The sequence below is a fragment of the Crocodylus porosus genome, unplaced genomic scaffold (assembly GCF_001723895.1).
Source record: "Crocodylus porosus isolate Cpor-Errol unplaced genomic scaffold, CroPor_comp1, whole genome shotgun sequence".
NCBI classification, from domain to species: Eukaryota; Metazoa; Chordata; order Crocodylia; family Crocodylidae; genus Crocodylus; species Crocodylus porosus.
In genome coordinates this window covers 726,286-738,356 of record NW_017728893.1, presented here as the reverse complement: position 1 = coordinate 738,356, position 12,071 = coordinate 726,286, and the positions used below count along the sequence as shown (strand labels likewise).

At 58.6% G+C, this 12,071-nt stretch overlaps 1 protein-coding gene across 1 annotated transcript; it reads right to left on the bottom strand.

Annotated features, from left to right (window-relative positions):
• Window positions 1-960: 960 nt before the first annotated feature.
• Window positions 961-11,994, bottom strand: NES (nestin). Its single transcript, XM_019555607.1, has 4 exons — window positions 11,092-11,994; window positions 8,226-8,350; window positions 7,017-7,090; window positions 961-5,757 (listed from the first exon to the last, which is right to left on the bottom strand). The coding sequence occupies exons 1-4, from the start codon at window positions 11,902-11,904 to the stop codon at window positions 1,484-1,486; spliced, it is 5,286 nt and encodes a 1,761-aa protein (XP_019411152.1). The 5' UTR covers window positions 11,905-11,994; the 3' UTR covers window positions 961-1,483.
• Window positions 11,995-12,071: the final 77 nt, after the last annotated feature.

The following is a 12,071-nucleotide window of genomic DNA, read 5'->3' as shown; positions in this document are numbered from 1 at the left end:
ACAGGCCCTAAATGGATCATTTTGAGGTGTTTCTTCCTGGACCCGTGTCCGATGAACAGGAAGGAGAGATCCTCAGCCTCCTGGCACGTCATGGGGCCCTGCTCTGTGGATGGATACAGGCACAACTGAGCGATGCCAGTTTGGGATGTGAGGCTCTCACCCCATGTCCATACAGACAGCTTGTCCCCTAGCCGCTGCATTGTACGGCCATAACCCGCCGAGGCGGCTGTCACGATGGCTGCGGGCTGGGGGATCCAGTGCTAACAGCAGGGATTAAAGAGCCCCAAAGCCACCCCGAGCTGAGCTGGCACAGAGAAGGAAGTGACAAGACTGGCCTTCCACCCCCAGCCTGGTTCCATTGACACCTGGGCCAAATAGCATGGGTCCAGATGAGGCTTGAGCTCATCTCCTGCCCCCATCGTGAGACACCTCAGCTGTTCCACCCAGGGACGGAGACAGCCTTGAAGAGGCTGGTGGAGTCCCTGCCTCCTCTTCCTCTCCTTAAGGAAGCGGGGCTTGAGGCAAGGGGCCAAGCAGAAGCCCAGAGTGGAGCTGTTCCTTATTCCACAGGGGTCAGACTCAATTATCCTGTTGCTTCTTGGGGGTCATGTCCAGTTCCTCCATCCCATGTGGCTGGAAATGCCATGCTCGGGTGCAGGAGGGGACAAGATGGGAGGAGCTAGTGGGATGAGGAAGAAATAGGACCCTTCACTGTGCTGTGGTGGGGGGTGGTGTCCATCACCCCAGTCCTACCAGCCTTGTCATTAACAACCCCCCATCACACCTTTGTGGGCCCTCAAGACACAGTAGCCATCACTATTCCCCACTTCCCAAGCCCGTGGGCGCCAGCTCAGATGCTCTAAAGACAGCAGGCACCTCCGTGAAACCCCAGCTTCGATTTCCTTTTGCACCAACAAGCCCAGAGACCGAAAACACAAAAGACGCCAGAGCAGCCACAGAGCGGGAGAAAGGAACCTTGTTCTTATTGATGCTTCCAGCGGGTAGAAATCACAGCAGAGCAAAGGGGACGACAGAGAGTGAGGCTCCATGCGTGATTTGGTGCGGGTGTGAATGAGAAAGGGGAATTGCCCTCCCATGTTTGTGTTCCTCTATGTTGCACCCCAGGCAAACAGCATCGCCCCCAACTCCGCGCCCACCGAGACACAACCGAGCCCCGAGGGCTAAGTCTATGCCACTACGTTCACGTGTGCTTCAAAAAAAAAAAAAGGAAGATAATCCAAACAAACGTGTTAAAAAACAATCAATAATAATAATAATAATAATAATAATGATAAACCCCCAATGGGCAGTGTTACGGCAGTAAATGCTCTAGGGGAGGCTGCCGATTGTCAATAGACCGGTGCCTGTTTTAAGTTGGCAAGGGGGCCAGTGGTGAGAGGGGTGGAAGCCCCCAGCCCCATAAATACATGGTTTTCACTTGTCACAGCTTGGGTGGATGCGCAGTCTGGGCTCCCTGTCCTGTTCAGTCATCCTCTGAAGACCATGATCCCTGGGCGTCTTTGGGCTGGTGCTGCAGAGGCTGCCCAGGGCTCAGGTGCAGGATTTCGTCTCCGAAGGCCGATGGGACAGAGATGGGCTGAGCCTCAAGGGTCTTCCCGCACTGCAGGATGTCAGCCAATTTGCAGCTGTCAGGATCCAGGGGCATGGGGGCTTTCTCCACGGGGGTGTCCCCATCCTGGTGTCCCTCCTCGTCGCTCCGTGGCAGGGAGCTCTGGTAGACGGGGAAGGTGTCAGGGTCCTGCCCATGGAGTGCAGAGGGGATGGCGATCTCCTCACACCCATTGTGTCCATCGGGCACCTGCAGGTCGGAGATGCCATTCAGGATCTCCTCTGTGAACTCAGCCAGCTCCGCCAGCCGGGCCTCGTGGTGCACCCCGTTCAGATCTGCGGTGGCGTGGTTCTCAGCCCAGATAAGACCTGATGTCACGAGTCCCTTGGTGCCAGGCGAGGAGTCCTCCAGGGCTTCGTGCACAGTCCTCAACTCGTCCGTGCCGGATGAGGAGTCACTGCCATCACTCCTGGCCTCCGGGGCTGGCTCTGACGCCTCGCCTGTGCCCAGAGCTGGCTGCCCGGCGTCATCGGGGAGCTCTGGGAGTCTCGTACCCAACATCAGCTCTTGGTTGAACTCCAGCGCCTGCTCCACAATCTCTAGGATGTCCGAGTCCTTCATGACACTGGCTGGGAGCATCTCTGCAGTGTCCGGGGAGACCACCAGCACCTCCTGGCTCTTCTCTGCATCTTCCTTGCGCTGCCCAGAGTTGTCCCCTTGGCTGCTGGCCTTAGGACCATCTGGAGGGGCCAGGGTGATGTCCAGTTCTTGCACATCCTTGGAGGGAAGAGACCCATCCACTGCTGTCTGGCCAGCCAGCGCTTGCCCTTCCAGCACAATCTCTCCCAGGTCAGCCACAGTGGTCAGTGGAGAGACCTTGGCAGCATCCCCAGTGCCAGGGCTGATGGCCTTGGGCGTTTGAGCCCCATCCTGCACCACGTTTTCTGGAGAAACACCACTCTCCTCTGGCTCCGGGGCCATATCAGAGGGACAGGGTTTGCTGTCTTCCTGGGGCAGCTCCCCTGCCTCACCGTCTTGCCCTGCATCGAGCTCGGCAGCCAGTCCCTCCGATCCCACCGTCGGCTCCTCAAGGGGTGCCTGGTCCTCTGGCACTGTGGCCGTGCTTAGCTCCTCATCGTGCACCCCCCAATCGCCCTCATCCTTAGAGGTTTCAGCCTGGGCTATGTCTGCTCCCAAACCCTCGGTGGGTTCATCCGTAGACTCCCCACAGTGCCCCATATTCTCCTGCATCCCGGGCTGCGCGGTGCCCAAACTCAGATCAACTCCGAGGGTGCCTGCAGCTTCTGCTTGGATTTCCTCAAAGTCCTCTGAGCCCTCGACTTCCTCCCAGCTGGGTGTCTCGTGTGGGGCAGCCGAAACCATGAAGTACCCTTCTTCCTCGGTGCTCTCCAGAGGCCCCGTCCCAGCTGTGTGCTCCTCACTGCTCCCGCTGTCTCGGGAGCCTGTTGGCTCGGCCCCGGTCTGCACCTGCCCTGCACCCTCGAGGGAAACTGAGGACGATGGGGCTGGGTCTGCCATGCCTTCAGCTGCTGGAGGCTCCTGGCTGGACACGTTCTGGGCCAGCATCTCCCCTTCATAGACATGCAGAGGCGTGCTGTCCGGCAGCGTCTCCTCCAGCCGGATCCTCGTGCTTCTGTCCAGCTCCTCATCTGCGCCTTCTGCTTTCAGGTCCAAATCCTCCTGGGATGCCAGGGAGTCCTCTGACTCTGAGAAGTCCCCTTGCCCCAGTGGGTGCATCTTGGAGGCCACGTCCAGGTTGTCTGGCTCTTCGTACTCGTTATGTTCTCCCCTGGTTGTAGCCTTCCCCTGTGTTTCAGGGGAGGGCTGCAAGCCTTCCCAAGCCTTTTCTGGCCCCTCAAGGATTTCCTGGTGGGGGGAGTCTACAGGCGGCAGGGTGGGTGGGCTCTGAATGTCCTCACTCGGTCTCTCTGGGGTATGCTGGGTTTCGCCCATCAGCTCTGTGCTGGGGCCAGCCTGCTCTGCTCTGCTGTCTTGTGTTGGGGGCTCTTGGCCAGCCCCATGACCTACGTCAGCATCTTCTTCCTCTCTCCTTTCTTGCACCTCTGAGTCCAGACTGCCCTGGGTCTGCTCCTCTCTGCTGTCGGCTGCCCCCATGCTGGTCATGGTGTGGCCTGCCTGTGCCAAGACCTCAGCTCCTTCCCCATCCTCAGAATATCCCTCTGCTACCTCCTCTCCCCGCTCCAAGGAAGGGGACCTGCGGTAATCCTCTTCCATATCCCCCTCCCTGCCCCAGGACTCCTGTCTCTGGGGCATCTCCAGAACCTCCTCCCCTGGCCCCGTGTCTTGCCCAGAGGTGCCTTCTTGCAGGTCCCCAGTCTCCTCCAAGCTGCCTTCGTCCTGCCTTAGGCCTTCGTGTCCCATACAGAGAATCTCACTACCCGATACTTCCCCTTCCAGCTTTTCCTTGTGCTCATCACCTCCCTCTCTGGCTGCATCCAGGGTCTCTGCTTCTTCAGCCCCAAATGAAACCTCATCTCCCGAGATACCAAAATCCTGGGCTTCTGTTGCCACCTCCACCTTCCCCTCGTCTTCCAACACCATCTCTGTCTTCTGGAGTCGCTTTGCCTCCACCTCCGTGGTCTGGAGCTGTTCTGCGAGGTTCTCCACAGGCAAAGCTGGGCAATTCTGCATAGAGAAAGCCTGCGTTGCTTGAATCTCTGCTTGGAAAAAGTCGCTTTCCTGTGCTCCTGCCTGGAAACTGTATTCTTCAATCTCCCTGGACGGGCTCCAGTGCTCCCGTCTCTCCTCATCCTCTGACAGATGCAAGGCTTCTGTGCTCATGACTTCCAAGTCTTCCTCCCCTCGGTCAAACTCCTCTGAGCTTCCTGCCTGGGTGCTGCGGCCATGTGCTCCCACTTCCCAGCTCTCCCTTGTGGGCTCTGTTAAAACTACCACATCGTTTCCTAATGGCTCTGCACTCCTGCAAATGGCCTCTGCTTCCTCACGTTCCTCTGGGCTCTGCAATGGGGGCGTCTCTTCCTCTTTGCTCTCATCCTGCTCCCAGGAGCTGGCATCCTCCCGGGTCTCGGCAGATGGCTGTTCTTCATCCTGCCTGGGGGAAGGATCCCGCATTTCCCAGGGGACCTCTTTGTCCTGCTGAATGGGGCTCTGCACCCCCTGCTCCCAGTCCTCTTCCTCATCCCCTCTCAGAGGCGGTTCTTGGGGGGCAGCTGGAAGGCTTTGCATGGAGAAAGCCTGCGCCATGCAGATTTCCGCCTCGCTGTCCTGCACTTCTGCGTGGGAACTATAGTCCTTTGTCTCCCTGGATGGGCTCCAGAGCTGTCCACTCTCCTTTTGCATACCAGGCTGTCCCGTGCTGTCTTCAGGCTGGGGTTGCAGGTCGCTGTCGACCTCCCTTGAGGTCCCACTGACAGCCTCTAAGGACTGGCCAGGGTCCGTCAGACCTTCAAGCTCACACATTATTTCTCCATCTAGCTCTTCTGCAGCTGGAGGAACTGCTAGTCCATGTACCTCTTCCAGGGGAGCCCAATCGGTGCAGAGAGGGCTGGACCCCTCAGCGGTATTTGCATCCTGCTTGACTTCCCTCAAAGCATCTTCCAAGGCCTCAGTGACCAGCAGGTCGGGGTACAGCAGCTCTCGGGGGACCGGCTTCCCAGGAGGCTCTTCACTGGCGTCACGTCCTTCCTCCCTCATGGCATCCTCGTCCTCCTTGCCCATCTCACCAGCTTCCTTTTGGGCACCCAGCTCCGCTTCTCTGTCTCCCTCCAGGTCCGAAGGGGGTTGTCCCAGAGGCTCCGGCATTGCAGAGCGTGGAGAGTTCAGCAGCTCCGGCGACTCTCGGGAGAAAGAACGAGCCACTGTCTTGATCTCAGTGGCTGCGAGCCCCTGAGATGCACCCACAGGACCGGAGGCTGCATTGCTGGGACCTGCGGTGTCAATGCTTTGCCGGGATGAGAACTGGAAGCCGGTGATGGCTTTCGGGAGCTCCCTGGTGATGGGGCGCCGGCTCTGGGGCAGCGCAGCTGTCTGCAGCCTGGGGGACTCGGTCGGGGTCCTCAAGAGATGCATCTTGCTCTCTGTCTTCTGGAAGACCATGGGGCTCAGCCGGTGGTCCCAGGGCAGCAGCTTTCTGGGCTCCGGGGTCATGGCTTGGAGCTTGCTGCTACTCATTTCCAGCTTGGCCTCTGCAGAGAGAGAGGCAAATGCAGTCAGCACTGGCAGGGGAAGACAGGGGAAGACACGGGCTCAGAGCTGCTGTGAGGAGGCAGATCTGCTCCAGTTGATCCCCTGAGCCTTTACACAGAGCCTGAAGTGGACTGAAAACCACCTGGGCGCAGCCCGTTATCACCGCAAAGTCTTTGGTTGGGACAGAGCAACATGATGAGGGACATTTGATTGACCCTACATCCATTCAGGGGTCTTCCACCTCCAGAATGCAGCCACTTCTGGGGTGGAACCAGAAAGCTGGTGAGAACACAGAAGAATGGCTAGGTAGGGATGGGACAGAGTGGGAGGGCAGGAAAATCTCCCTTGCTGACTCTCTGATGTCTAATGGAGCTACAAAGCTGGCAGTTCAAGCCGGATATTGGTGCCAGGGCTAGAAAGGGGGTACACATAGGCACTTTTTGGTGCCTGCAGAAGAGAAGACTTGTCTTCTCCCCCTGCCTGCTGGGCTATTTCTGTTTTAAATTACAGCTGAGACCTTTTCAACTGAGTGCATACTTTAAACTCCAAGTGCCCAGAATTATAGCGCAGGCATCCTTGGGTCGTCTAATAGCCAGTGGTGCCCATCGCTAGACAAATGAATCAGGAACTGCCCGATTACAGGGAGAAGCCCTGTGTTTGCCCCACCACATGTTCTTGTAGCCTCCCACCAGACCAAGTTAGGCTTCCTGCTGCTGAATTTGGATTGGTTTCTCTTATAGCCCTGGCTTCAGGGTCAGGGGATCAGGTGTGAATCTCAGCTGCTTTGCACCCCAAAGGGTTGCAACCTTCCTGGGAGCAGGGGGAAGCATGGCTGTCTGCACTCTAAGGATTCAGGAGCCAGAAGGGCAATGCAAAGCCTCCTCCATTTGTTTGCTTTTTTATTTTTTTCGGTAAAATTTCCTGAGATTTGGAGCTCTTTGCTTTTGGGGCTTCGGCTCTTGATTTTTCCAGTTGGCAACAGGGGATGTGGTAAAATGGAGTCCCCCAGGCTCCAGCCCTTTGTCTTTTCCCTCTCTACAGGGTTACCAGACCCCCCCAGCTGTGAGCTGTCCCCTCCCAGTTCTGCCCCTGCCACATGTAGTCAGATCTGCCCTCTCCAGGCAGTGTGTTGCTCTGGGGATAGGGTACATAGCTTGTGTCCAACACCGGCAGTGACTGGGCACATCCCTGCCATCGTGGCTGAAAGAGCGGGGTGCCCCAGGGACCCACGTACAGACCCTCAGGCTCTCCTGCTCACCTCGCAAGCTGTTGGCCAGCTTGAACTCCCCTGCTGGCAGCTGCAGCCTGGTGCTCTCTGCTTCCAGCAGTGTCCTGCAATGGAGAATCGGGTGCTGGGTTATTCCAGGACCTCTGGTGAGCCTCAGATGCTATCAGAGCCCTGTGGTGCTTGGTGCTGCACATACAGCTCAGTGCAGACCTTCCGGCCCAAAGATCCTCCAATGCCGCCAGGACCCTTTTGGAGGTATAAGGATGCTGCCCCCTCTCCTCCAGTCACAGGACCCTACCCCCTGGGCAGCCAGTGGGGAACAGACTGGTTCTTTAACATACAATAAAAGAATGGCTAACTCAGCACTTGGTGCATTTTAATAAGGAGATGTTCCTGCTAACAGACAGCCCAGGATGCTCCAAGCGGTCTGAGTGGGCAGCTCCAGCGTCCATCTATCTTAGCAGATCTTTGCAGTGGGGGAAAACTGAGGAAGAGAGAGGGGGATTGATGGGTACAAAGGCACCAACCAGTGAGCGCTGGAGCTGGGAGCAGGTTGGCGGCTCGGCCCCCTGCACTGACCTTGCCTTGCCATGACTGAGCCAGGACAGTGATAGGGGACTTGACCAAGGTGTCACAGGGACATGTGGTTGCAGGGGAGGCAGGTAACCCCCTGGCAGTGCCAGGAGCAGCTCTGCTGAACACTGTGCCTGCAATGGGACCGCCAGTCACCCCCCATATCCCTTCTATGCCACCTCCTGCACCACCCTCCCTGGCCCTGCTCCATCCTGCCCCCCTCCCCGTATCCCCATGACATCATGGCTAGCTCAGAGGCCCCATTCTCATGCTAATCAATCCTCCCCACGCTCCCTCCGGCTGCCCCTTGTCTGCGAGCTGTCTGGATGGGAAGCAGGGGCCAGGGCAGGGCTGGGGGGGCAGGTTCCCAGGGAACGGCTTTGAGGGGAGAAGGAAGTGCAGACAATGGACACGATCTGGCCCATCCCTTTGGCAAAGGGGCTTTCTCAGAGCAGGAGCTGCCTGTGAGGCTGGAGAAGCCCCTCTCACTGGCCCCTTTGCACATCCCAAGTGCCCAAACCCCTTTGCTGCAGGGATGTCGGGTCATTCAGTGCCCCCGAGGCCGTGTGCTCCGGTGCTTCATGGCATGGCATGGTGTGGCGTGGCGTGGCGTGGCGTGGCGTGGCGTGGCGTGGCATGTCTGTGGTGGGCAGGGGTAAGACCCACCTGTACGTGGCCACCTCCAGGCTGAGGGACATCTTGAGGTGCATGAGCTGCTGCCTGTCCTCCAGGACCTGGGCGATCTGGACCCGCAGCGCCTGCTTCTCCTGCTCCAGGGCCTCGATGGCCAACTAGGATGGGAAAGGCCAGGTCAGTGGGCCAGGACATGCATCTGGGGTGCACCCAAAGCCTCCCAGCCTGGCAGGCAGCACCCAAGCACCCTGGCGAGGAAGGGCCATGCTGGGACCACCCTTCCCCCTAAGGGGCTAAGGGATGTGCCCAAGGTGATAAGGGCAAACAGTGGTGAGTCCACAAGCCACCCCCCCCGGCTTATCCCTTCCCCACCCACTCCTGGCAGACAGACCCATCTGAGCCCTTCCCTGTGCCCCAGTTTGCCCAGGAGGGAATAGTGCACTCTTACTTCTGGCCATGCTGGGAGAACAGAGCCCGGGTGCTCAGGCAGGCGTAGTAATAGGGCTGTGACACCCTGCCCTGAAGGAGGTGGCAGGGGATGTGGAGAGACAACGGGGGGAAGTCTGCTTCTCTGTTTCCCCCCCGTCACGCACAACTCCGCCGGCACTCCTTGGTGCAGCCCCCAGCCAGGCTTTCCTCTCGCTCCCCTCCTATTGCTCCTGCTTTCCTTCCCACAGGAAGCAATTACTCTGCTTTCCTTCCTCATCTGAGTTCAGATGGACTGGCCAGGCCTGGCCTCTGTCCATCTCCTCCTGGGATGGGGGGAAGGAAGAGCAGCACAGCCTGGTCTATTCAGGGAGCTTCCGCCTGGGGTGCGAATGGGAAGAGGCAGCCAAGCCCCCGATCCCGTTACACCCCGGAGCCCAACAGCTGCCTCGGCGGGTTTTCTGCCCTGGCAGAGAGCAAGGGGGCCCTGTCATCTCGGAAGCACCTGAAATGCAGCTGGGGAAGGAGCTCTTTGAGGCTGATCACTGGTGGGGAGGAAGGTCTGGGGGGGGAGGGGGGCAGGGAAAGGGAAGCTGCAAAGTAAAGCAGGCAGGATGAAGGGAGACGCCACGTGCTCTGCTCCTGACATCGATCCCGGAGGCTGGAGATTTCCTCCCTGTTAGCTCCTCATATTCCCCTCTCCCTGCACCTGGTCCGGGAAGAGGAGGGATGAATTCCAGGCTGCCATATGAGACCCATGTCATAGTTATCTGCCTTGCCTTGACCTGGTGCCCTGGGCCCCCTGCCCCTACTCTACCACCACCAGCCCTGCCCAGAGGAGCCACTTTGCAGCTGTCCAGCTACAGCTGTGGTCAGGCTCTTTTTTCCTCCCCCGCCCCCCCGTTTGCTTGGTTCATGATGATACCGAGGGGAGCAGCTGCTGGACAGCTGGGAAGAGGAGATGGGGAAACTGGATCTCTGCTGCAGCGGGTGTGCAATGCCCTGCGGGGAAAGCAGGAGAGCTCTGAGAGGAGATGCACTGGGTGGAGACAGGGCAGGTTCGGGTGCAAGGATCCAGACCAGCACTATTAATGGGTGGAGGGTTTGACTCTGGATTTGCAGTATCCAAATGGGCATTCAAACTGGGCCTGAAGCAAAATTCTCCTTCTTCAAGAGCTCTGAACTGGAGCCCTGGGTGCAACTCACCCATGGGTCCAACCCCCTTCCAGGGCCAAATCCCTCCCTGATTTACACTCCAGATTGACACAGAGTCTAAGAAACTTCTGAAGCCTTCACCCGCTCCAAACACGGCCAAGGCCAGAATGGGTCAGGGCAGCTGCGGAGCTGTCTTCACCCCACTTGCAGGTCATGGAGGGAGGATTTTTATGTTCCAGACTGGACAACCCTCCCATTTCCAGAAGCCTGGAAAGGTTTTTGTCTCTTCTAAAGGAGACAGAAAGACAGTGCATGGGACAGAGACAGATCCAGCACATGCTGTGAATCCAAGGTCATCAGCTCACCCAGGCTAGTCAGAGACTCAGGGGATGTCCCCACTCCACGTCAAGATGCCTGATCTAAGATTTTAAATCACTGAGCGCCTGAAGCAGGGGGTGGGGAGTCTCTATGATGATCCTGCTTCTGCAGATGGAGAAACTGAGGCACAGAAAGGGGAAGGGCCCCCTAAGCAGGCATAGGACCTGGCAGCCCTGGCTGTCATGCCCTCATGTAGGCACAGAAATGCCTTGCAAGCTCCAACCTGCTGGGGCTGGCGGGTTTACAAAGCGAGGGAAGGGCATGCCTGATGGAGGTAGAAGCCAGGCATCCTGGCTCCCATTCTCCCCAGCCCTAAGCACCACAGCATGTCAGAAGAGGAGGATGAGGACATGTCCCTCACCCTTTCCTCAGGGCTTGGGATAGACGCCCTCCCTGCTCTAATGCCAGGGATAAGCCCAGCCCTCTCCGCCAGACCAGCCCAGCTCCTGGCATCCCCCCTCTGAGACCTCATGCCGCGGTCTCACACAACCCTTCTCTGCACCTGCCTGGGCTGGAAATCCTCTTCTTTTTTTTAAAGAAATGTTTCATGCGCCAAGCCAAATCAAGTCCAAATCCATGAGTCAGTCCAGACCAAAAGTGGCCCTGCCACTGGCAAACTTCCTCAACCCCCACCAAAAATCCTGTTTCCTGCATGCAGGTGCGCCTGGCCCAGCTGCAGAGAGAACCCAGGAGCCCAGTCGGCCTCCCCCTGCATTTAACCACAAGAACCAGGCAGAAAACCCAGGAGTCCCGCTTCCCCTCCCACCCTCTGCATCTGTCCCTCGGAGTACAGTCTTGAAACCTGGAGTCCCGGTCTCCGGTCTCCCGGGCTCTAACCACTAGGCATGCTCCTTCCCAGGGACAGGACAAGGATGCTAGTCTGGATCCCAGTCCTGTGTGCCCATCTGCATGCCCTCCCCTCCGTGGCCTTTGGACCCACCTGAAACTTCTCCGCCTCCCCCCTCTGCTCCTGCCACTGCTGGGAGAGGTTCTCCTCCAGCATCTCCTTCCTCGCCTTGAGCCCGGCCAGGTCCTTCTCCAGCTGCTGCAGCTGCAGCTGGTTCTGCCGGTTGCCCTCCACCGCCTGCCACAGGTTCTCCTTGGCTTGGCCCAGGGTGCTCTCCAGCTGGGCCACCTCACTCTTGTAGGTCTCCACGGCTCCTTTCCAGATCTCGGCCAGCCTCTTGGAGTAGTCTTCGACCTCCAGGGGCTGGAAGGCAGCCGATGGAGCCCGGAAGCTCTCCAGGCTGCAGGAGAAGCGGGCGACCTCCTGGTCCAGCTGGGCTCTGTCTTCCTCGTGTATCTCCATCAGTGCCTCCACTTCCTTCTCCAGTTGGGCAGCCCTCTCCTTCAGCCAGATCTGGGCTCTCCTCTCCTCTTCCAGCTCCTTCTTGCTCAGCCCCAGTTGCCTCTTGGCTTCATCCCGGGCGGCCCGTTCCCTCTCGCACCTGCTCCTCACCTGCTCCACCTCCTCGTACAGGCTGTCCCGGGCCAGCTCCGCTCGGCACTTCTCCTTGAAGGCATCATCCAAGGTAGCCCTCAGGGCTCTCAGCTCTTCCTCGTACCTGCTCCTCCAGGACCTCTCGGCCGGGCTGCTCTTAGCTCTCTGGATCTCTGCTCTCAGCACCTCGTTTTCCTCTTCCAGGAACTTCACCCGGGCTAGGTAGGCTTCCAGGCGCTTGTTGAGGTCCCACATCTGGAGGGACTCTTTCTCCAGGGCACGTGCCCCCAGCAAGCCCTCCATGCTCAACATCACTGGACAACCGTGGTCCGTGGATGGGCAGAGAGCGGGGAAGTGTGGTCCAGAGGGGGAGAGGGAGCAAGTGGCCGGGAAACAGCGGAGCGCAGCTATTCATACTCCAGTGGGCGGAGTAGGAGGCCCCAGACAGTGAGTGAGGGCTTTAACTCTTCCATGCCTCA

What these genes read in the sequence shown, in the direction of transcription:
- NES (XM_019555607.1), bottom strand. Translation starts at nt 11,904, where the DNA reads ATGTTGAGCATGGAGGGCTTGCTGGGGGCACGTGCCCTGGAGAAAGAG. An exon ending in CTGGAGGTGGCCACGTACAG is followed by an intron (nt 7,091 to 8,225) that starts GTGGGTCTTACC and finishes TCTCCATTGCAG; the next exon opens with GACACTGCTGGAAGCAGAGA. An exon ending in GCTGGCCAACAGCTTGCGAG is followed by an intron (nt 5,758 to 7,016) that starts GTGAGCAGGAGA and finishes CTCTCTCTGCAG; the next exon opens with AGGCCAAGCTGGAAATGAGT.